This window comes from Sus scrofa, chromosome 13 (genome assembly GCF_000003025.6).
Source record: "Sus scrofa isolate TJ Tabasco breed Duroc chromosome 13, Sscrofa11.1, whole genome shotgun sequence".
NCBI lineage: Eukaryota > Metazoa > Chordata > Mammalia > Artiodactyla > Suidae > Sus > Sus scrofa.
The window spans coordinates 126,436,367-126,462,786 of NC_010455.5; the positions used below are offsets into that span (position 1 = coordinate 126,436,367).

Genomic DNA, 26,420 nt, shown 5'->3' on the forward strand with positions numbered 1-26,420 from the left:
TTTAATGTTAGGATGGGATTATTTACCTCATTTAACAGCTTTATTGAAATATAATTGATATACAAAGAATGGCACATATTTAAAGTGTATAGTTTGATGAGCAAACACCCATGATACCATCACCACAGTCATGGTAACAGATATATTCTACAACTCACAGGGTTCCCTCGTGTCACTTTTATTTTGCTGTGCTTCATTTTGTTTTGTTTTTTTTTTTATGGCAACATTTAGGATGAGATCCGACCTCTTGACAATCTTCAAAGTGCACAACGTCCTATTATTAACTGTAGGCACTTATGTTGTATAGTAGATCTTTGGAATTTACTCAACTAGCGTAACTGAAACTTTATAGCCATTGAATAACCACTTCCCATTTCCCTCTCCTGCCAGCTCCTGGCAACCACTATTGTATTCTCTGTTTCTACGATTTGACTATTTTAGATATCCTGTGTAAGTAGGATCATGCATTACTGGTCCTTCTGTGACTGACTTATTTCACTTAGCATAATGCCCAGAGTCATCCATATTATTGTGAATAAAAAGAGTTCGTTCTTTCTTTCTTTCTTTTTTTTTTTTTTTTTTTTTGAGGCCCTATAACATGCCATTGAATACATGCACCACTTTTTCTTTACCCAGTTATCTGTCAGGGAACCCCTGGTTGTTCCCATACTTTATATCTACTATGAATAGCACTGCAGTGATCATGGGAGTGTCAATACCCTGATTTCAATTTGGAATCTTTTCCATGAGTTGTGTCATTCAGTCACAGAGAATGTAGCACTTGATATAGGCCTTTAGGATGATCTAGTCCAAGCTTTTTTCTTGCAAAAATAAGAAAACTGAAGCATAAAGGAGGGTAACTCGACTTGATCACAAAACAATATTAAGTTCAGCTGGAGTGACAAAACAGTGATGAAACATGACAATGTTCATTTCTCTCTATGGAAGCAGGAGATCCAGGACAGTGGTGGACAAGGACCAGGTTCCTGCTATATTCCTCAGCCACACTCAGCTTGTGGCTCCTGTTTAGAGGCCCAAGATGGAGGCTCCGGCATCCCAATGGACTGAGGCCAGACCCCATCCTTCTGAGGACACTTCCATTCCACTTCCAAGTCTTTGGCCAGAACTTACTCTCATGGCCAAACTTACCTGCAGGGAAGGCTGAAAAATCTTATATGTATCCTGGGCAGCTGTGTACCTGGCTAAAATTAGGAGGGTCTACAAAAAGAAAGGAAGAACAACTCTAGGGCATCAGGTATCAAGGCATGCCACAGCAAATTACGGCTATTTCCAGGACTACTATCTATCTTCTGACTCTAGATTTTTCTCATAGAGGTGTGATCTTTAATTAAAACCTATAGATCACTTTGAGATATACAGATTCATCATTGTATATGCCATACTGGATGCAGTGTTTCTCCTTGGTATATTTTTGTATTTATTAATCCCTAGACCTTGTAGATAGGAGTCAGGCATATCCATGTTCAGTTCCTGTGTGCCAATCTGTGACTTTGAGTGCATATGGATTAAAAATCTTAACTTCATTTTTTTTTTAATCCTCTAAAATACTGACGATATTTTATCACTGGCATTGTGTTAACAATTAAATGGCGTAATGTCCATGGAAAGCCCTAGCCCAGTTCTTACAAACTGATATCTAGTGCTGCAATATTGGCTCTCATCTGTTTTCCCCTTCCTTCCTCAGCTTTCCTCTGAGATTGCCTGGGTGTCCCAGGAAGTGATCAAAAGGAATCTAAATCTTTGACAAACTTTTCTCTAGATGCCCTCATTAAATTTGTTTAGATGCATTGGCAAGGCTCTTTTGATTAATTAAAACTCAAATTTCAGACAATCTTGGAAGTTCAGGAAGCTCTAGCCCAATCATAGAACTCTGTAAAAGTTATGGATGCCTGAGCCCCAATGCCAGAGGTAATGAATAGGTAGGTCTGGGAATGGCCTGGAATCTTTAGTTTATAAAGCTGTCTGATGAGCTCTTTCAAATCTAGTACAGTACTAGACTGGAGTAGAGAGAAACAGGGAGGCTCAGAGGCCAATTAGGAGGCTTCAGTGATTACCTAAGTGAGAGGTAATGGAATGATATGGTAGAAAAAGACAATAGTGAAAGGAATTAAAATATTTATTGGGCAAAATAATAGAACTTGGTGTATTGTGTGGGTGTAGGAAAAGGGAAATTGATACTGATTTTGATGCCAAACATCTTTTAATAGTAACAAAACTGTAGCTCTTGAAGTTTATCTAAACTGAACTTACTGGCATGAGGAAAAGGATGGGAAGTAAAATATGATCATTAATATTACTAAAACTTTGAGTTAGATGTAAAAATAACCCAAATCCAATAGAATAAAATATAAGAAGGGCAAAAGTCAAATCTTATCTTAAAAAATCAACTGTATGAGTACATATGAGAATCATTTAACTCGACCCCAAGATCAGTAATAATAAATAGGACCACAAAAAAGTAAATGCATTCTTTGGCTGCACTCATATAAAGAGGAGTGTGCAGAAAAGGGGAAACAGGAGTTCCCGTCGTGGCTCAGTGGAAGCATATCTGACTGGCATCCATGAAGATGCAGGTTCAATCTCGGGCCTCACTCAGTGGGTTAAGGATCTGGTGTTGCCGTTAGCTATGGTGTAGGTCACAGATGAGGCTCGGATCTGGTATTGCTGTGGCTGTGGTGTAGGCCAGTGGCTATAGCTCCAATTTGACCCCTAGCCTGGGAACCTCCATATGCCACGGGTACAGCTCTAAAAAGACAAAAAAATTTAAAAAGAAAGAAAGAAAAGAGGAAACAGTAATTCCTTGAGTGATTGTTTATTTCTGGGCCCTAAGTATTGAAGGAACTTGCGCAGAGGAGGGTGGTCAGGAAGATAAGATGACAAAAATCATGTCCCATAAGTAATTACTGAAGGAATCCAGGTATTATCCCAGTAAAGAGAAGACTAAGGAGGAGGGAGCATTTTTTTCAGTATGCTTTAGGGCTTTTACATAGAAAAGGCAACAAATTTGTCCTTAGAGGGCAGAAGTAAGGCTGATGAGATAGCAGTTATTTAAGTTGAAATAGTAAAGGATATTCCCACAATTATACCTAAGAATGGAATGGACACCTTCTAAGACAGTCTGCTGTGACTGGACATGATACAGGCAGTCCCAGGGGCTGGACACATGTTGGTTGACTGAGTGAGGATGGTACAAAGGGAATTTACGGATCAGATTGACTGGTACAGATGGCCCCTAAGATCTTTCTCACTCTGATATTACTGCATGTTGTATGTGAAATTTTAGCCTCTTAATTTCTTCAACAGTACAATTAAATAGATAATTTGTCTTATGTTAAGACAAAACAGTATCTTTTTACATGTAAAGATATATTAAGAATAATACTGGAAACTTTTGAAGAAAGGGAATTCTATACATATATTTCTGTACCAATATATTCTCAGGCTATTGCTGGGAATAAACTATACCTTGCCAGATTTGAAAAACACATTATCCCCTATATTGATGAGGAATATCTATTTTGCATTCATATGATTTGGGCATTATTGTCACTCAAAATGCCCTATAGCTGAATAAACCTAACTAGCTTCTCAAAGTTAAAGGACATTAATTTGCCTGGCCATGTCTAAAGTTAACATTCATTCATTCAAGTATTTGTTCAATAGGCAATCTCTTCCATATTTCATTCACCTTCTTTAGTGCTAGCAACATACTTTTTTAATTGTTGTATTTGTAGAGCTCATAACCAAATATGGAAGCTGCACTTAGACTTCTACTATGGCTACATGCCTAACCACTCCAAAAGTTGGTGGCTAAAAAGAATAGTCATGATTAATTCTCTCTCACAGTTTGGTGGGTCAGGAATTTGATAGCATCTCAACTGAGCAATTCTGGCTTGGGGTCCCTCATGAGATTCCTCGGCCCGAGTTCTCCCAGAGGCTTCTTTACCTCCATGTCTGGTGATCATCCTAGGAATACTTGAATCCTATTCTGAAACAACTCAGGCATCCTCCTCTATCTGTATGTAGTCTCTTCAGTATGGCAGCTTCAATGTAGCTCAACTTCTAACACGTCAACTCAAGACCTCAAAGGTATGTGTCTCAAAAGAAATCCACATGACATGAGTGGCATCGGGTGTTATACAGCATCACTTCTACCACATTCTGTTGGCCAGGCAGTTACAAATGTCTTTCTAAGCATCCATCTCTGCCTGATAGACTGTCGGGATCACAGTGGAAGAAGAGTTTATGGAATGAGGTATGTGTTGATATCATCACCTTTGGGATGTACACTTGATCGAAGCATTTCCCAGAGCATATAAACTGATGACACAGGATCCCTGCTAGAATGAAGGTATGAACAGTGTCATGAAAGAACAGAAAAGAAGGGAAATGATTAGTAAAAAGATTACATTCACATGTCCTGGGCCCTAAAAGGTGAACCAACTAACTTGTTAGTAAATGTTCAAGGCAGAGGCAACAGTGGGTGTAAAAGCATGCAAGAACAAAGCTTATGAAGTGTTAAAAAAAATTTGGATTGAAGGGTTAAAGACTAAGGGTGGGGCGGGGACGGGTGGTGGAATAGATGCCTGGAGAGTGGTGGGAAGACAATATCCTGAAGGGCCTTGAATGTCAAATCACATTGGCTCAGGGGAGCAGGACTGCTTCAGAGCACAGACAAATAGGATGATGTTCTTGTGTAATCTCTTCCATCCACATTCTTTTTTGCCTTTGATAGTAAACATATCATCTCTGTTAAAGTTTACTTCCTAGCTTAAACTGAACACAGACTCTAAACCATCAAATCACTTTTGATTTTTTTTTTTTTTTTACCCTCCGCAAACGTCTCCAGGATGGCATGCATTTGAACAAACCAAAAGTGATTTCGCTTTTCTAATTTTCAGAGCTTTTGGCTAGATGCAGAGTGAGAAATTCATACCTTTTTCAAGTAGCGTGGGTTCTTTTTTCCCCAATTCCTCTCATCCATCTGGTTCTCTGGAGGTCTTGGAATCCAGGAAAGTGTTAGTTCACTGTGCTGAAATCCAAAAAAGACTGCTAAACTGTGAAAGAAAATTTGCATTCCAGAGACGCTGAAGGAGTTAGTCCACCACCCTTTCGCAGCAGCAAAGGGAAAACATCTGTATTTGCTATCCCCTTTGTCTTTCAGCAGTTACAGAATGGAAAATCTTATATTCGTTGTTTCTGCCTTTCTTACCTACTTAATGCAAACCACTTTTGGCCATTTGGCACAGTGGGGTAGGGGGTGGGGTGGAGAGCAAAACATGGAATTATTTTATTTCTAGTGTCAGAGAATATTACAGCCAAGATACGGTTGAAAGGAAGCAAATCACTTCACTGGCTTCCTTTTGTACTCTTCAGAAGGTCACGTTCTCATGAGTGGGTGCCAGAGCCCCATGTTTGACATATATATCAACGCTGCTCTGCTCAGAAGGAAACTACACAGTCGCAGCCATGATGTTGGCATGTCATTAGGGCCTTTCTAAGTTATGGTGCTGTCTTTTGTCTTCCACTGGCAGAAGTATAATTAGAGGGACTTGTTTTCAACAGAAGCCAAATCATTGCCAAATCAGTTTAACTGATCTCTAGAGAGTCAAAGTTAGCTCACGGCCCTCTGGCTGTTCTCTTTGACACTCCCAGGAGTTAAAGGCTTAAAGTTCTCTTTCTTTTGAAAGAGGATAAAGTTTGGTTCAAACAAGCTTTTCTGTCATCCCGAGAAGTACAAGGAGAAACCTTCTGTGACCCTAGTTGTTTGGCTCAGACCACTTGTGGCTTGTTATAATTTAGGAAGTAATTGCAATTCATAAAGCCAGGTAGAAAATAAACATCTTGGCAGAGCTGAGTTTCAGGCAACTCTGAAGGGAGCTGACACGTGAGCAGAATGGTATTGGGAACATTTCTAGTCTCTGCTTGCAGTTCTTAATTCTAATGGGTGATTCACAGTAGATTTAATTCTGATCTGAAATGCACAGGGAGGCAGTCATTACTATGTATACATGTAGCTGAAAATATCATCGCTTAAACCCATTTGAGATTTTGCCTTTGGATTGATCAGTTACCCACAGTGGACAGATATTGTAAGTAAAAAGAGTGTTGTCCTACCTACCATGTTGTGTGACTCACTTCAGAGCATTTACCTTCTTACTGAAATTTGTAGCACTAATTTTTCTGAGAAATATACTCTGCTAACTGAAGAACTCGAGTTGGAAGAGTCCTTAGATGTTAAGTAGTTTAATGTCATTTACTTTTTTCATTCAGCATGTACTTATTAAGTGCCTATTATGTGTTAAGCACTGCTCTAAAGGCTGTGAATCTAGTACTGTCTCAAACAGACTTGTGGACTGATAAGCAATAAGCATGTCAGCAACTAAATATCAGATGGCGATGAGGAATATGAAGACAGCACCAGGTCATGAGATAGAGTCTGGCTCCATGGAAGGGACTGCTTAATGAGGGTAGTGATGGAAGCCTACCTGAGGATGGTGATGGAATTTCAGGTCTGTCTATGGGAATGGGTGCTATTGGGTGACTCTTCCGGGTATTCATTCCAAGCCATTCACTTATTGGCTTAATAAAATGTGTTGTGTTCCATCTGTGTCCCAGTCATTTTTCAGTGAACTGGGAATGAAAAAACGAACAAGACAGTGAGCCCTGCCCTGTTGGAATTTTGTTCAGCTCTCAGCAGTCACAGAGTTTCAAGAGACTAAGAGGTCTATTAACTTCAATCTTTTATTTCATAGGTGAAGGAGTGTAGACCTAGAGAAACAAGAGCTTTGCACAGGGCTCACTGTCAGTGGCTGCCTTTGAAAGACTAGAGCACAGCCCCTAGTTTAGGGTCATTTCTCTGTCACTGCACCTTGCAGGGTTTCCATAAATATCTATTTCAACAATCCCAGTTTCAAATAGTGGTGAGCTTACTTAGCACTGAACACAAAGATAAGTTATATTTTTCATCAGGGCTTCCTGTCTACTCTAAATTGAAGGTAACATGGTTGAGGGTAGTTAAGATGGTGCCACAGGAGTTCCTGTTGTGGCTCAGTAGGTTGAGAACCTGACTAGTATTCATGGAGATGCAGGTTTGATCCCTGGCCTAGCTCAGTGGGTTAGGGATCCAGTGTTGCCACAAACTGCAGTGCAGGTTGCAGATGCAGCTCAGATCCAGCATTGCTGTGGCTGTGGTATAGACTGGCAGCTGCAGCTTAGGTTGAACCCCTAGCCTGGAAACTTACATATGCTGCAGGAGTGGCCATTAAAAAAAAAGAGAGATGATGCCACACAGGCACAGGTATCAAAGTTTAGTTGGGGACCCTGCCAAGCTTATCTATGGTAAACTATATGTTCCATGAGACTTCTGTATACACTCTAAATGCATGATGTGTAATTGCTCCATCGCTTATTAGGTGTTCCAGGTATGTAAAAATATAATAAAGAAAATATATGTTGCAAACAGAACAGAAATGAAAAAACCTCACTATATTTTCTCAAACTCAATATGTATAGGATTGTGGATGTCTGTGCATGCATATCATATTTTCTTCTCTTCAATAATAAGAGTAATGCAAAATAGGATCAGTTGATGAGTCAGAAACTGAAAAACTAACAATTAGGGTCTATCTTCACATGGAAGAGTAATTTTGCCCAGAGAAATTATAATAATATTTTTATAGCAGTATTTTCATATCTTTACATTCTTTTTAAATTATTTATTTTAAATTGTAGTATAGTTGATTTACAGTGTTATGTTAGTTTCAGGTGTATAGCAAAGTGATTCAGTTAAACACACACAGACACACACACACATTCAAATATATATGTGTTCTTTTTCATCTCTTTACATTCTTAAAGAGTACATCTTACATTTCTTATTTAATTTAATTATCATAATTCTGGAAGGTAGACAGGACGGAATAATTATATCTCATTCTATAAATGCAAACATCGACACTCAGATTATGGAATTTTGTTCAAGAGGCTGTGAAATTCTAACTACTGTGGGAAGTGTCTACCCCAGCAGAAGAATTGGTTTTAGTGTCTATTAAAAATCTCTGTTTGCAAGTTCCAAATGGCAGGAATTATAAAAGCTGGACCTCAGACATGGTGCCATGATGCTGAATTTAAGCTTAACTCCTCTGAGTTATTGGGCAGAGATTCCTATATTTATCAGTGTGAGGCAGCCGTGTTTGACAGTAGCAAAGCCCCATGTAATTAGTATACTCAACCCAATGATTTTCCATGGGTTATGTAAATAAGTGTCAATAACAATCAACAGTAGTGATCATATTCTCATTGTTAACAAGGGCCAGAACACCAAAGAGAAGTTTTGGTATTCCAAAAAGCATCTAGTGTTGGGTTTTAAAAGAGCGCTGCATAGAAACCAAGGAAGTTGAGTCCTGACCTCACTTCTTTCACTAGATTAGGCAACCAACTTCTGTGAATGCAGTGTCCTAGTCTATAAGGGGAGAGAGCTGGACAAGATGATGATAGTAATTTTTTCAAGCTAAAGCAAACCGTGTGCTGTGAAAGGCTCTAACAGAGCAGTTTGCTAAAGATTAACTGCATTCAGTGTATAATTACCATTATACAGAACTAGATAGAAAGATGTAGGAAAAATTTGTTAATTGGAGAACAGTGTGAAAAAGAAGAATAAACAAGTTTGTCTTCACGTTTAAAAGAATAGGTTCACATCCAAACATATTTACAGTCAGTCACATGGCATATAGTAGGGATAGGAATTCTACCTACTGCAGTAGATTGTTGCAGGGATTAAATGAGGTCCTGGTTGTGCACACTTAACTAAACTTTAAAAACTCTGCCAAAGTAAGTTGTCAGTTTTTGTTTTGAGAGCATAAAACAAAGTAAATTACCTTTATGAAGAACTAAGATAATTATGAGTTTGAGATAAAATAATTTTATCCAGAGGTATGAACAGCTCTTCCACAAAATTCTCATGGAAGTAGGGGGGAAATCTCTTAGGACTCCAGAATCCCACTTTATGTTATTATGTTGTCCCGTTGTTCCAGAATATAATGCACAGGATTTCTTCAATAATCCATTTTTTAAAGTAAAAATATAAAATATAGAAGAATTGGAGGGGAAGGAATAAATTAGAAATGTACTGCATATATTCAGTAATTTAATTAAATGATCAAGGCATGTCAAGTTGATTAAATGTATGTTCTAGTCCCTTAGAATCTGTGAGAATCACACAAAACTAGCATTTATTATACACCCAGGCACTATGTATCTGCTTTCATATATGTGATCATACTTAGCCCTTATAACACTGTGATGTAAATGTTTTCATTCTTCTTTAGTAGACGAGGAAACTAAAGGCCAGAGAGGTAAAAAAAAAAAAAAAATTGCCTAAACTTTCAAACCCAGGCCTCTTGAATCTAACAGTAATTCTCTTACAACATACAATAGACTCTTCTCTGGTTCCTGAGTTAACAAGCCCCAACAGACTGTGCCTTGTCTATGTTGTAAAGGCAAATCTGTGATCTGACTTAGCTTGGAAGGAAAGGAATTCTATTCTTTTTTTCTCCTTTCACAATAATCTCAGTGGAGTGCTATGATCTTTTAATTTTGCTCCTGGCATGAAGGTCTGATGCGCTCATCAAGTCTCGGCTCCCCTTCCCCCATCATATTTCTCAAGGGTTAGGAGAGGTTCAAGACAAGTATTTTGGAAGAACTAGCATTCCACACAAGCTACACATTTTAAGGTAAAATGCCACCTCTGTGGACCTTAAGGTACCCAAACTAAATGTCCTTTAATGGGGATTCTTTTTTAAATTCACTAGAACTTAATGAATTAAATTCACTGGATTAATTCACTAATCCCAACCCAAGTGCTTCAGAATAAACAACAGGGTATTATTTACTTCCTGAAGAATGTGACTTGTAGTTCATGATAAAATTATCTAATTGTTCTGATGTTTTTGTCCTTTCTGTTGTTTTTTCCCTTTAAATTCAACATGTTTGAAGACGTTTCTCAATTTTAAATATAGTTTATTTAGTCCACATATAAGCAGAAATTTCGTAAGATTTTTCCCCCTAAATTCCGTGTTAATAATCACAGGTGTGTGTTATGTTAGTTTAGTACATAGACATTCATCTCTGACAATGTTGCTTTCCCCTTCACCAACACTGCCCAATGTTTCAGTATTTTTCCTGTGAAATGAATTGTGTCTCAATGTAGGCATATCTGGGATTTAAGTAATGAAGACTTTTGTTATAATACAAAATTACTTCCAAGGAGTTTTATAATGCATTTTTTTTTTCAGAACCAACTCAAATCCCACCAAGAATAGGTTCCCAGAATCATACATCACCACCACACTACCTGCTCCCTCACATAAGTAATTACTCTCTTCCCTGTGTTCCCATCACGCATTACTCATTCCTCTATAATAGCAATTTGTTGTGTCCTTTTCCTGTACTCAGGTATTTATAGCAGTGTCCACCTCTCCGACCACAGTGGGAACCTCTGAGGGCAGGGCTGGTGTCTTTCTGTTCTCTCTTCCTATACCTACCAGGATGTTGGCAGCTTTGTCCCACTCTTTAGGCTTTCTACAATGCTAAATAAGGTGGGAAGGCAACTCTGCTCCTCAGAAAATCATGTGAAAAGTTCTTTAAAGGGGGATTTATAAGAAAGCTGGGGTAACGTAGGCATTGGATGCAAAGAGTTGTGCTAAAAAAGATTAGCAGAAGTGAACAAAAAATAAAGAGTGTTGAGGTTCTTTTACTGAATCTTCGATTACGTGTTTTATAGTTGTCATTTGTGTTTGTGTGGGTAATGACATCAACAGAAAATACGTCTTTTTTTAACTTCATTGAAGTATAGTTGATTTACAGTTTTGTATTAATTTCTACTGTACAACAAAGTGATTCAGATACACACACACACACATTCTTTTTCACATTATTTTCCATTATGTTTTTTTTTATCACAGGATACTGAATGTGGTTCATTGTGCTATATAGCAGATAATATCCATTCTGTAGACAGTAGCTTGCATCTGCTAATTCCAGACCCCCAATCCATCCCTCTCCCACTACCTCCCCCTTGGCAACCACAAATCTGTTCTCTACGTCTGTGAGTCTCTTTCCTTTTCATAGATAAGTTCATTTGTGTCTTATTTTAGATTCTATATATAAGTCATATTATATGGTATTTGTCTTTCTCTAAAAGAAAATACATCTTAAGGGTTTGATGCCATTTGATAAACTAAATCATCAGTTTTGAAATTTTTCCTGTTTTGAAACATTAGAATTCTCATCCATAGAGTAGGAATTTTGATTATAATTGGAAAATGATAGTCATAGAGATGGGATTTTATTAGGCTTATCATTGTTATTTTCTGTCTGCTTTGAAACACATATCCAATATAAATACAGATAAAATATAGATTTAGATTAAGATATAGATATAGGTGAAAGACATTTAGAAAGTGCAAAGAAACTTTCAATAAGATATGCATGCCTTACTGGGAGGTAGAGCTGTTGGGCAGTTTTGTACTGTAGGCTTATAAGGAAAACTACCAAAATAATATGATGTGTTCATCTGCAAAGGAAGCCCAAGAAGTAATGTCATTATTGGGGAAGTCTTGATTAGCAGAATCAAGAATAAGTTTGTATTCCAAAATTAAGGTAGAAATACAATTATCTGAGTTCAAATAACATCAGTGGCATTTCAATGGAGCTTGCTGAGTCATAGCCCCATTCTCTTCATTGTCACATTCTATTCTGTTGGGACTACCTACACAGGCTGTGCTTTCCAACCTTTTTGACATCATGATTCATGTGGAAAATGATGGCATTCATTCAACACATTGGAGTGAGTAGATGAGGCTTCTCCTGGCCCAAGGCGACTGCTCAGGGACTATGGGGCCTCTGGTCTCTTATGACACTCCCAAAGGTGGTACACTTGAAACCTGTTTGAGGCACACTGTGTCTTAGCCTACTGGTTGAGAAGCTCTGCACTGGAGACTTGTTCTGAACAGTTAAATAGAATTTTATGTTAAGTACTTAACCAGAGTATAACTGATTCATGATCTAATCAATATTTGTGGAGTATCAATTTTATGGAAGGATACTGCTGTAGATGCCAGGGATCAAACAGTGAGTTTTCTGTCTTTCCTGTGGGAGCGTGTGAAATTAACAGTAGAAAAACTATCTTAAGATCTCAATATGTCCTCTCTATTTATATGCATCTAGCTTGCAGGTCGTCAGCCTTGTACTTGTAGTATGGAGTATGTCCACTGAAATATGGAATAGGTATCATGTGATATGGCAGTGGGGTTACATATTGGATGGAGAGTTAGGAGACCTATACTCTAAATCCATATCTGCCTCTAGCTGTTCTCCATCTCTATGCCTTAGTTTCTTGAAGCTGGTGATTGAACCAGATGGATGGGTTTTAACCTGGACTATGTGGATCCCCCACATGCTCCATCCTTTCATACTCTTGACTCAGAAGTGATTTTGGACTCTTTTGAGTGTGCTTCCTTGATAAATTGTTTCCACGAACAAAGGGTTGTGGAAGAGGGAAGCAAGTGAGAGGAGTTTTGAAAATGCATGAGCTAGAATAATCTCTAAAGACTTTTAAAAGTCTAATATTTTTAAACTCTCCTTCTTTTTCTTTTTATTCTTAGCTCAACAAGACCAAAACTGTATCTAGAACATGAGATGTCACCCTTATCTTTCCAAGAGTCTTTGCTGTTCCAGCATTGCTTTCATAGCTAAAAAAATACAATAAAGACTGAATATAAGATCACATTTTAATTTTATGAAATGAAAATCTCAACATTTCTAAATGGCAATACTTTATAGTCTTCCAACCCTTCAAATACTTATGTCTCTTGATTTAAAATACTCAACATTGGAGTTCCCATTGTGGCTCAGCTGTAACGAACCTGATTATTATCCACGAGGATGTGGATTTCATCCCTGGCCTCGCTCAATGGGTTAAGGATCTGGCGTTGCCATGAGCTGTGGTGTAGGTCGTAGAGGCAACTTAGATCTGGCATTGCTGTGGCTGTGGTGTAGGCCAGTGGCTACAGCTCTGATTTGACACCTTGTCTGGAAACTTTCATATGCCACGGGTGGGGCCCTAAAAATACTAAATAAATAAAGACTCAACATTAAACACACGTACACCTAAGCAATATGTGAATTTTAGAAATGTTATCATTTTCTTTATTATCTAAGCAGTTGTCAGTGCTTGTGTTTGTTACCTGTATGCTTCATTTATATTCAGATGATTCTCCCAGGTTTTCTGCCTGTGAATTAGAGAAGTTATTTATACAATATCCAAGGATAGAAAAGATATAACCAGACTGTATATATGATTTTAAAAACACTTGCATTTGGGAGTTTTTGTATACAAGATTTTGTTGGTGATTTTATTTTTATTTTCACTTAAAGTCTTGTTTTTTACCAGAGTTGTATTACCATCATTTCAGAAAAGTTTGTAAGCTCTGCCTTTTAGCAGTTAAATAGTTTCTTACTTTTTCTGCTACTCTAATATCTCTCTTTAACTATATTTTCATTGGAGTAACTGCTTAAAACATTCTCTAAAAATACTAAAAAAAAAAAAAAAACCATCAAACAATGGGATTTTTTGTTTAAAGCATAAAATCTTGGGGAGTTCCCTTGTGGTGCACGGGGTTAAGGATCAGGCTGTTGTCTCAGCAGTGGCTCCAGGTGTTGCCATGGCACGGGTTTGATCCCTGGCTCAGGAATTTCCACATACCTTGGGTGTGGCAAGAAAAAGAAAGAAAGAGAGAAAGCAAGAAAGCAAGAAAGAAAGAAAGAAAGGAGGAAAGAAGGAAAGAAAGAGAAAGAAAAGAAAGAAAGACAAAAGAAAGGAAAATACCCATAAAATCGAGACTCTTCATTCAACTTATTCTAGGTGTTTCACACCTGGCTACCCTGTTGCTTAACATGTATCATAGACTATGTAATGAGGCTGCTTGCCGTAGTGCACTGACCAGATCCCCTTTAGGACTGAGGCTCTCACTCCCCCAGCTGCTGGGATTGTTGGCAGCTAATGGTTCATAGCTGAGTCTCTCTCTGGTGATCACCCTCAACTAAAGGGAATCTCCTCACCCAAGATCATCCCTCCTCTTTGCAAGCAGCTTGTATCCATTGAGTGGCAGACGCAGGTGTATAAAGGCCCTACCCTTAGCTTTAAGAAAGGACAGTTCTTCAGAGCCATCCTAGCTCAAGTTCTCCATGAACCCATCAAAGGCCTTTGCTGTAACTGCATCATAGTTCAGCTCCTCTCTCTATCCAGGTGCTTCCTATTATCTCAAAGCCACTGTTCAATACCTTCTTTTGTGCAAATTTCTCTTTCAGAATCTATTTCCTAGAAAACTCAACCTATAGGGAGAATGGAAGGGTTGAAAACTCTCCCATATAGGGAGAATGGGGTAGCCACTGTTTGGTTATGGAGGGTGACATAAATCTTTCAGTCAAGGACATTACGATATTCAGAAGCATCATACAATTCTATGGGAGTAAAAGAAGCATCATACAATCCCATGGAGTAGAAGAAGTGACTTATTTTGCTTAGAGTATTAAGGGAGAATTAGGAAAGGTTTTGCAGAAGAGGTGACATTTGAGCTTTACTTTGAAGAATGAATAGATATTCTCTAGACAAAGAAGGGTATGAGGTGGTCTCGGCTTGTAAAAGAAAACAGCTTATTAAAGAGGTGGCAGAGAGCTCTGTGTGGCAGCTGGAGGGCAGGGTCCATGAGCCAAATGGAACTGGCTCAAGAAGGTTAATATGTCCTCCTTGAGCATTTGTTAGTCCTAGCTTCTCTTCAGCTGCATTCTTGGGGCTTTTATTTTCTGATTCAGGGGCACTTTTACAATAGTCTCACTTTGGGTATATTTTACACTGGTTTCCTCTGTAGCAGAAATGTTCAGATTACCTCTCCTTTAAACATTGCTTCCATGGACCATAAAGTCTTTCTGTAGAAACTGACGCAACCTTATATGTTGCTGCTGCTTTTGAGTAAATAGACTGAATGTTGCAGCCAAACATCAGTGCAAACAAAAACATTTTCTGGTCAAGCATTTTCTGCTTTGCTCAACTCCATAACAGGGTTGGCTTTAAAAGAAAAAGAAAAAAAGAGGAGGGGTTAAAACCTTCAGAAAAGCCAAACACAAACCCTGGGAAGACAGTTTCCAGCCACATTAGCTCGGATCACCAGGGTAGAAAAGAAGCAGAGCCCTCATTGTCCAGACCATCGTCATCTCCAGACTCTCATCTTCTGTTCTTCTGCTATTTTAATTTCACCACTTCAAAATGGGGGGAAAATAGGTTAATAGTTTCCATGAGTTTAGACTGTGACCAGAGGCGTACTAAGCAATTTCAAAACCTCTGGCAACCACAGCTTTGAGGAGAGGATGGTGATGGATTTACCGTCTTCTGGATTCCAGAGTTAAGGGAGTCAGGCCAGCACCATGATGCCAAAGTGGGCTGTAAACAATATTCCTTCCTTCGTTCTTTTTGCACACATTCATCCTAGGTTTCTTTTTATTCCAGGTAGTATACTGGATGTGGCAAGGGACAGAGAAAAACATTCTTGAGACATAAAACCTGTCCTTAGAGTTGTAGTATGGTAGGGGTAATAGATATATGTGCAAATAATTTTAACACAGCGAACACTGTAAGTGCTAGTAAGCAATGTAAATTAAGTGCTCAGGAAGGAGAGAGAAAGACGCAATTTATTCCAACCGAAGGCTTGACTGGGGAGTTGCCTTCTGAGCCATACCTTGAAAGATCAAAATAGCAAATTATGATTCATCTTAGGTATTAGCCAATGCTCAGAAGTATAGAAGTTTCTCATAGGTTTGAACAAGAGTGAGTAATCTGAGACATTAGGGGAATCTGAGCCTAGAAAGGGAGGTTGCATATCAGGTAAAGAATTAGCTCTTTTCACATGGTGGAGCCATGTAAGTTTTTCTAGAAGGAAAGTGACTTGGTATTATATATGTTATTTGGAAATGAAACTGAAAATCACTCTGAGGATGGGGAAGTATTACAGGAGGAGAGATGGAAGCAAAGAAGCCAGTCAGAGACTGTGGCTGTAGTTGAGTCATAAGCACACTGGTATGTACTTACAGGCATTCATTCCCTGACTTGTGCCCATTTATAGGTTCTCATGGTGAGAGGGAATTGCTTCTTGATTTCCACATCCTTTCCAGTTCTGCATCTTTCTGATCAGATCCCCATCCCAGGTTTACTCTGGATTGTAAGCTCAGTGAATCAGTCCAGACATCTCGATGAGAATATAGCGTCTTACATGTATAACAAGGCTGTTTGCTAAGAGAGCATGCGATTCTAGAGAAGGATGGAAAGTTAACAGCTAATTTTATCAGTCTTTCTGAGCCCTGACTCAATAAATGGTAGCCCTTTTGGCAGGGGGTGGGGATTATTTTTAAAGCCAGATAAATTGACTTTTAAAATTGACTTCTCAAAACTAAGTTCAACCTTTCAATGGAGAGTTTTCAACACTAAACCTGGAGATGGTGTTTGAGTCAAGGCTTTAAATGATCAAAAGCCCTATTGATTATGCTGAGCTCTGATTGGATCCTGCAACCAGCAAGCTTTCTGCAAGTCTCAGTCCTCAGAAAGACCACTCCCTAAAATGGGTCCTTGGTGATCCCACTAGGATTTTGATGACTAATCAAGTTTTAGAAGTAATAGTGTTCTTCCAGTGGAGATCCTGGATTGTATAGTTCAGGGGTCAACATATTACAGCCACAGCCAAATCCAGCCTGCTTTTGTAAATAAAGTTTTATTGGAGCACAGTCATGTCCATTTATTTACACACCATCTATAACTGCCTTCCTACCACAACAGTAAAACTGAGTTGCTATGACAAAGCCAGCATGGACCTTTATGGAAAAGTTTGCCATTACCCCTGCTACACTGGGAAGGAACTAGAGTAGAAGTCAGATAATGTGAGTTTTAAGTCCTAGATTTGCTACTCAGTACCTGCATGACCTCAGAGAAGCCACTTGATTCATCTAACTGTGTTTCCTTCTCTCCGTAATAAAGAAAAACACCCTGCCTTCCCCCCATCCCCAGGACTGTGATAAGCATATGAGCCCAATGTGTTCAGTGACAGTGCTTATTGGGCTGTAAGTTTCTATAGAAAGGAGCTCCTCGCATCCCAGCCTAACATTGGCATTTGTCTTTTCCTTCCCAGAATACCCTGGAGCAGTGCAGCGTGTGCTCCAAGCCCATCATGGAGCGGATTCTGCGAGCCACTGGGAAGGCCTATCATCCACATTGCTTTACCTGTGTGATGTGCCACCGCAGCCTGGATGGGATTCCGTTCACCGTGGATGCTGGCGGCCTCATCCACTGCATTGAGGACTTCCACAAGTAGGCAGACCACTCTTCCTCCTGAAGCCTGCTTATCCTCTTGGAGTCTGTTCTTATTGGTCTTACCTCCTACCCTCTGGGCTACACATTCTTATTCTTCCCTCTCTGAGCTACAGAATCTCAGGATTTGGTGGGACCTTAAAAAGAAGTTATTTAGGGAATTCCCATTCTGGCACAGCAGAAACAAATACGACTAGTATCCATGAGGATGTGGGTTTGATCCCTGGCCTAACTCAGTGGGCCATGAGCTGTGGAGTAGGTTATAGACACAGCTCAGATCCTGCATTGCTGTGGCTGTGGCTGTGACTGTGGCCAGCAGCTATAGCTCCAATTCGAGTCCTAGCCTGGGAACTTCCATATGCCTCAAGTGCAGCCCAAAAAAGCAAAAAAAAAAAAAAAAAAAAGGTTATTTATCCCCTCCTCCAGTACAGGGATTGATATCAGGTAATCTCCAGTCTGGCCTGCTTCATGGCTTCCCTGGGGCTCCCCCATCACCTCTTCATGTGGCTCTAATTCTGAGAGAGTTGACTCAGCTGCAGAGCATGTGTTCTAGAAAGAGGCAGGATCCCATGGTAGCTCTCCCTGGCCTAACTGTGAGCAAGATGTGTGATAGTGGACAAATTGCCCAATTTCTCTGAGGTCTTCAGTTTGGTCATTAGACCAGACCCTGCGTTGAAGCTTCCCATCTGTGACAGCCTAGGGTTCTGACCTCTCCATCTTTACCGCCCCACAGATGGGAGGCTGTGGGAGGATGGGCACGGGGAACAATTCAGCCCCTCTTGCTAAAGCAAGCCTCTCACATATTGGGAGGCTGTTTTATGCTGTTATCAGCATATTCACACCCTCCCTTAAGCTCTTCCCTGAGCCAGGATATTTTCTAATAAGATAAATAAATGCAGTTTTTTGAGGATGATTCGAGACTAGAACCACAAATCAAGACCACTTAACTGATGGGCCTGGAAAAATATGTCCCTGCTTCATCACTTCTCTTATTTGTAGACCCCTCTTTATTATACCTGGAGTTTTCATGAAAACTGTATAGTTTGGCATTTTGCTTATTTTTATTTGGCCAGTTTGCTGGTTAGGTTAATTGGTTGCATATTTCTAGGAACCATATGAAAGCTATAAATGCGGTTTGTAAATGGCTGTCGCGGAGGTTTCTGGCTCATGTTTGCTGGGCAGTGGCTTTAAGAACAGTCTGAAGCCCTCAAAGACATGAAGCTTGTATGGCTCACTAGTCTGGGTATCTGTTCTATGGCCTCCAGATGTGCAGTCTTGTGGGTTAATTTTCACCGCTCTGTTGATTGTCAACAACCGGGAGGTACTTGCCACAAGCAATTTGGGGACCTGAGACTCATATTTTAAAAAAGAATTTCCTGACCACTTTCCAAGTAGCAAAGAAAGTGAAAACCTCACCAAAAGATGTGAGACTGAATGAATTAAAAAACCCCAGAGGCAGGAATTCTCAACCTGAATCAGACAAGGAAGGGCTCGCTTTGAAAGGGCAGTCACAGCATAAATTGTACTTCACGTTATTGATATTTTTAGCTTGTAATTATACATGAAAGAAAAAAAAAAAAAAACCTGCGTCTATTTAAGGGAAGTGAAAAGATACCAGTGGGGAGTGTGTTTCTGTCACTGTTTCTCCCCTTTCTTAGACTTGCCCTAATCCAAGAAAGACTGATAGATATAATCAGAGCACACATGTTTCTGTTGCTGGAAAAGACTGATATATTACACCCCTCAATTAAAACAGGAAATCAATGCTGACAAATGTAAGTTTATATCTCTGCCATTTATCTTTCATTTCTAGAAGTGGGGAGCATAATTAGAGATTAGTGACTGGTGACATGTGTGTGGGTCTGCCAGGAAGGCAGACTTGAGCAACTGAAAGGCAAAAAGAATCTGAAACCCTAACCCTCCTCACCACCACCAATTCAATGGCCAGTTAAAATGCAAATTATTTTTTTTAAATGATGCCTGGTCCACAGATTGGCAGGTATGTGCAGCAGAAGCTTTTCGATCTTTTCCCCATTTCCCAAGGAAAAATTAAAGATAAATTTTACGGAACTCTGTTTCTGAGTCTTGAAAGTACTAGAACACAGGGCAGCTATAAGTCCAACCGAGGGTGGGCATCGAAGGCTAAGGAGAAGGGGATCAGAGGGGGATACAGCTGCCTGCCGCAGATTCTTGGTTGTTCTGAACAGGTCCTCCATGTGTGAGTTTTTAGGAAATGTATTTCAATTCAGTTCAACCACATCTATGAAGAGCCCTCTATGTGCGAGTGACTATGCTAAGTGCTAAAGAAGAGAGACAGCAGCAGAGAAACTGCATAGGTAGAAATAGGTAGAGAGAAGCCGCTATCCACAAGGGGCTTGCCAGGAGGAGGGGAGAGCGCAAGTGCAGACTCTGTGCTACTAGGCAGAAAAGGCTAAGTGTGAGGAGGTAGGCACAGGTGAAGGCTTAAGCTGTCAGAGCCAGAAGAGAGGACTGTGCCTTGGCACCTGAGTAGGCTTCTGGAAGCACAGTGTTTTAAGTGGGAAATGGAGATTCCTGGCAGAAGGATCAACTCATGCAATAAAGGGGAGCAGAGTGCAGAAAGGCTTCTGTGCCTTCAAGGAAGATTTGTTTGGCTGTAACTAGAGCAGCCTGGGAATAGAAGCTATGGTGAGATGCAGGGGGCCCAGGAGAAGGGATTTATCTCACCTGCTTAGAATCCTGTCCTTTAAACCAGTTTGGCTCAAACTTTGGTGGCGTTCATAAGTCACCTAGGGATCTTGCTAAACTGCAGATTTTAGTTCGGTAGGTCTGGGGTGGGGGCCTAAGATTCGGCATTTCTGACAAGGTAGTCTTGGACTGCACATTGAGTAACAAACTTCTGAAATGCAATTTTTTTTTTTTTTTTGGTCTTTTTGCTATTTCTTGGGCTGCTCCTACGGCATATGGAGGTTCCCAGGCTAGGGGTCGAATTGGAGCTGTAGCCACCGGCCTACACCACAGCCACAGCAACGCAGGATCCGAGCCACATCTGCAACCTACACCGCAGCTCACGGCAACGCCAGATCGTTAACCCACTGAGCAAGGGCAGGGACTGAACCCGCAACCTCGTGGTTCCTAGTCGGATTCATTAACCACTGCGCCACAACGGGAACTCCTGAAATGCTATTTTTAAAGCCTTGCTAATGGGCCATCCCCTCCATAACTATCTTCAGTCAGGGTTGGCCCAAATCCTCCATCCTATTAGGCCAAACTCTTTCCCATATGTCATTTTAGATGACTGCTCAAACTAGTCATCCAGTCTGCTCAAACTGGATGCAGACTGCCTGTATCCCACCCTCTCCTACCACCATTCTCTCTCCTCCTCTCTCTCCCACCTCCACCCCGCTTCCCCCCACCCACCCACACACAACTTTCCCAGTTCACCTAAATGACCATCTTTCAAGGCCCGCTTCAATTACCATCTACTCTAAGAAGCCTCCTCTGATTTCAAACCCTCCCTACCCCCATGTTTGAACTTATATCTCCTATCTGTAAATTTGCTACAGATAGCATTTAACATAATAATATAGAAAACACACGCATAGTTTTACAATAACCCCCCCCAAAAAACATTTTTGCAATAGGATAGGATATGTATATATGTTAATAGAACAAATGCAGATATATATATATATATATATATATATCCCTTGCCTGTCTGATTGCTAGAGTCCTAGTTTATTTCTGTACTCCCAGTGCCAGGACAGTGAGCTCAGAAAAGCAGATTTATTTAACTGACCCTTTCATTGCATTGAGCCTTTTTTCCCTATCTGTGCTTTCTTATCAGGGAGATTACATGCATCCATTTATTTATTTAGTCAGCATTCATTTGTGGATGGCCAGAAATCTGCCAGGACCCAAGATGATTAAGACTACCACACTCTGAGCTTTGGCTCCCATGGCTATAAAGCAGAAATGATAAAAATATTTCTTCATAATGTTGCTATCAGTAAAAAATAAGGTCAAGTGTATAGAGTGCTTAACAAGGCTTGGCACATAATAAGTACACAACAAATAGTAGCTATTTTGATCATCAGAAGTGTTTTTATCAAATTAATTTTATTATTATTGTCTGCTTAGTGAGTTGAGCCTTGAAATAGACCACCTGGGATTTTTAACAATCCTCAAAATGCTGGCCAAGGAACACTGTGGGAACTTGTGGAAACCACTTCCTGTCTCTTCACTTTGCCTTTTCCCATCATAGAAATGAGGCCAATTGGTAAGAAGGAGTCATTACTCAGCAAGAATACAGTTTGTGCTTTTCCAAAGAGGAAGGACCTTGAGACTGAACATAAAGACTGAAACAACATCTTTCTGTGCAAAATATGGCAAATACTTCATTCCATTATATATTGCCTGACTTTCTGTACCAGTCACAGTGGTTATTTCTAGAAACTCAGAAATAGAGCAAATCCTGTCCTTTGGAAGTTCACAGTTTGGAGGTCCCCAAAGACATGCAAATAATTACTACTAAAATAGGCAAATTCAGGGAAAGCTATTTTATCCTCGAGAAGTAAGTAATCCTACTTGGGGACACTAAGGAAGACTCACAAATAAAGTGGTAGGCAAGACACACTTCTGACCTCACAGAATTTACAGTCCCAGTGGGTTTGGGGAAAGGAAATTCTGCAGCTGATTCCAGAAGCCTGCTTATATCACTACTGATGACCCAGATTCAAAAATAATCAGGTAGTCCAAAGCATTTTTTTTTTTTTTTTACCTCTGAGTATAAACTTCTTGCATAAAATACCAATTATAACAACTCTGATTACTGCTGCAGTTGTGCCATGATCTTTTTAATTTTTCTTTCATAGCAATCAATTGATCTGCTGTTTAATTCATATTTATTTAGATTGCAGCCATACAGATACCTTTTGGGTGCTTCCAGGAAAATTAATATGTACATATAGAGTATAATGTATGTAAAAATGCTTTGACAACCATAAAGTGCTCTGCAAAGTGCTAGATTACTCTCATTATTTCTCTTTTAAGTCTCACTACAAATAGATAATTTTTAACATCATTAATCTTGAAACCATTTCCATGGAAAAACTGAGTTGCACAGTCTTTTTTTTTTAATCTTTTCAGTTCTTATCCATGTCCATTTCAAATCATGTCTCATTTCACATCTTCATAAATGCCACACCTAATTTCCAGAAGATACAGATGGTTGCATGGCCTCTTCATCTGTTATGAGAAAAAATTGTTATGGACATTGGTCATGTTAAGGAATATTAAGGGATTAGGAAATATTAAAATTCCTCACCAATAGGTAACTTTAAAAATATATGTATATGTGGAGTTCCCGTCGTGGTTAACGAATCCAACTAGGAACCACAAGATTGCGGGTTCGGTCCCTGGCCTTGCTCAGTGGGTTAACGATCCAGCGTTTCTGTGAGCTGTGGTGTAGGTTGCAGACTCGGTTCTGATCCCACGTTGCTGTGGCTGTGGTTTAGGCCAGTGGCTACAGCTCCGATTCGACCCCTAGCCTGGGAACCTCCATATGCCGTGGGAGTGGCCCAAGAAAACACAAAAAGACAAAAAAAAATGTGTGTGTATATATATGTATGTATGTATGTATATGTGTATATACACACACACACACAAGTCTGTGTATTCATATACATATACCCTTTGGAAGTGCTGAAGTCCTTTAAAGATTAGGAACTTGACGGCTTTTTAACCTTTTCCTTTCGAACGAAAGTTTAACACATTCAAAATGTAAGAAATACAGACTTGGCCATAGTAGGTTTGGTAAATTTAAACTCCCTCTACTAACCTTTACTGTTTTGAAAAGATATGTATTTGAGGTTTCTTGTGCTCATTCCTAGAGTTCAAGACATTTCAAAGAAAAAGACTCTAATAATTGGTAATGGGGCAACATTACCAACCTCAGGATATTTGGGTAGAGCCTGGGGAGCACATAGAAAAGTCAGGAAGCAAAAGTCAGAAACAACTAGGGGCCGCAGGACCTTTGTTCTTCCCTCTGGCTGAAATGCCCAAGCCCAGGATTTGTGTTTGCGATCTATCCACAGGTGAATGCCACGCCACACACGGAGGCACCAGTAGCTCCTAGATGCAGAAACAGTTTACACACTCACTCCCCTCACCCCATCAAATATCATGATATTTATGGTCTAAAGGATTTCAAATATCATCATGTCTAAATCCCTTATTTTATTTTTTTTTATTTTTTTATTTTTTTTGTCTTTTTGTCTTTTTGTTGTTGTTGTTGCTATTTCTTGGGCCGCTCCCGCGGCATATGGAGGTTCCCAGGCTAGGGGTTGAATTGGAGCTGTAGCCACCGGCCTACACCACAGCCACAGCAACTCGGGATCCGAGCCGTGTCTGCAACCTACACCACAGCTCACGGCAACACCGGATGTTAACCCACTGAGCAAGGGCAGGGACCGAACCCGCAACCTCATGGTTCCTAGTCGGATTCGTTAACCACTGCGCCACGACGGGAACTCCTAAATCCCTTATTTTAAATTGAAGAAGCAGATACAGGAAAGGAAAGCAACTTGCTCAAGGTCACATAAGATGGCAGACCAAATGTCCTGGCTCTTGGTTTTCACCTCTGGGCCTCACTTCTTGTCAGTGTCTCACTTCTTGTCAGTGTCTATCTTCAGTATCTAACCAGAACTCTCACTCCATTTTCAGGAAATTTGCCCCCCGCTGTTCTGTGTGCAAGGAGCCTATCATGCCGGCCCCTGGCCAGGAGGAGACTGTCCGCATCGTGGCTCTGGATCGTGATTTCCATGTTCACTGCTACCGGTGTGAGGTCTGTGGTCAGCGTCCCCACACCCTGCCAGGCTCATTAGAGCCAGGTTTTCATAAATACAGCAATTGTGAAATCTGGGAAACTCCTAGTGCCTGTGTTCATAGGACTAGGGTTTTACAAAGACCTGTAATCCAGGCTGGAGGTAACAAGGGAGACCTCTTGCCCAAGGGCCATGTCCTCATTCACACACCAAAGGGCAGCAGGTCTTTCCCCTATAATCTGAGTATTAAAGGGGAACCACACCTAGAAAATAATTTTAAAACATTGTCTTATGCTATGTGTATGACTTACCCAGAGCTCCTCTTTTGAATCAGTTTTCTTTTTTCTACCAGCTCTTCTGAGTGCAGCAAGAGATAATGTGAACTTCCTTATTACTGCGTCCTCATGAGATTGTCTCATCTAGTCCCATGAGGAGATTTTCCTAAGACAGAGACTAGTGTTGCTGGTGGGGCTGGCGGGGCCATCCCTGTTCTCCAGGATTGCATTTATTCCATTCACTGCCTGACTTGTAACTGACCACCTGCTTTATGCATTGTGCCTTGTTTTGCCCTATAGCCCAAGTTGCATGCCTCTCTCTGGCTTTAACATGAGCAAAGAGAATAAAAAACTTACAGCTTTTACCCTAGGTTTTATGACCAAAGAGAAACAGCAGTGTCCAGTCCTACAACTGACCTGAATCACAAGTTTGAAAGAATTAATACACATCCTAGAGATCATTTTGTAGATGGAGAAACTGAGACTCAAAGGAGCAAGGCTTCCCAATATTTTTCATACCCTTGCTCTACCAACCAATAGGCTTTGACTTTTCATGGTTTCGTTTTTGGTGCTAAGAGTTACGTGAAGTATACCTTTCCTCCTCCCAGATCAAATGAGAGCAGTACACAATAAGTTTGTTTTAAGATGCTGCAATTAAAAAAAAAAAAAAAAAAAACGCTATAGACTGAGAGCAACCCTGAATTAAAAGAGAGCAGACCTATCACAGACATTGCATAACACTGGACAAATCACCTCCCTCTCTGCTGCTCACTTGCCGCCTGTGAAACACACTTGTTCAGCATTCTCCCATTGTCACTCCTTTTGGTTCTAAGAATTAGGGCATTGGTGGTTCCAGCACTGTGGTCAACTCTGGGCTCTTTAGGGTGCCCAGGTGATTGTTGATGTTAGCTTATTAAATGCTTAAAATCATTTCATTTATGAAATTTTCTTCTTTTTATTGCAATGAAAAGATTCTGTTTAGTTCCATCACTCGAGTTTTCCTGACTGCCTCTAGAGCTGCAAAATATCTGCTTGTTCATGTGGGTAAAGCTGACCTTCCCAGGAGGCATAACTATTGCTGCTGCTACTGTTGTGTTCTGGGCAACACCCTTTTTGAACTAAAATTTCATTATTTGTCAAATTCAGATAGAAACTTCAAAGACCCCCTTGCTGTCATGGAAAACAGCAGAGGTGAGACGCACAGCAGTTGTGGCCTTTTCTAAGAGTTTCTACTAAAGTTAGCAAGGGCACACACCACGAGATGAAATACTGTATTTTTCTTTTCCAAAGAAACTTCTGTTTCCTGCAAAGGTAAAGGCCAGCATCTAACTGCCATGTAACACTGTCCAAACTGGATGCTCAGAGGCACTGTCTACAGTAGTATAATTCTCTACAGTTACATAGCTCTTTGCATTTTTTTTTCAAACTACATTCATATCCATGTTCCTCTTTGATCCTACAAACAGCTCGGTAAGGTAGGAATTGTGGGGATTATTTTCAGAGTGACCATTAGCCTTGCCTGCAGTGACAGAAGAGGGGGCAGAACCAAGAGTGATGCCCCAGGGGCCTGTCCCCAAGTCCAGCACTCATTCCTACACTGTACTCTGTCCTTCACAAACTACAACAGATCATTTCTCCTCAGAAGCCTTAGGTTTAAGTTTCTTTCTCAAGTTGGAGTAAGAATCCGGAGCTGGTTGGTGGCCCCTCTGTTAGCAAGAGTCTACAGCTTAGCTTTTGCCCTGAAGTTACCAAGAGATTCTGTCTGCACCTGCGCATTACTTTTAAGAGATCCTTAAACTAATGATAAATGGTAAAGATGAACCAGTGATTCATGATCTACTCTTGTTTTATTGTCTCTTGCTGTTTTTTGTTGTTGTTGTTTGAGTGAGGGGAGCACAACTACTACTT

The 26,420-nt window shown here is 40.1% G+C and overlaps 1 protein-coding gene across 6 annotated transcripts in view; it reads left to right on the forward strand.

The window, feature by feature from the left end:
- The window catches only part of LPP (LIM domain containing preferred translocation partner in lipoma), a 696,555-nt gene that overhangs the window by 653,994 nt on the left and 16,141 nt on the right, over positions 1 to 26,420 (forward strand). For all 6 annotated transcript variants that reach the window (XM_021071250.1, XM_021071246.1, XM_021071248.1 and 3 more), the window contains 2 exons: positions 17,256 to 17,434; positions 24,137 to 24,257. In XM_021071250.1, the coding sequence (XP_020926909.1) occupies positions 17,256 to 17,434; positions 24,137 to 24,257 (300 nt within the window). The remainder of the gene's footprint in view (positions 1 to 17,255; positions 17,435 to 24,136; positions 24,258 to 26,420) is intronic.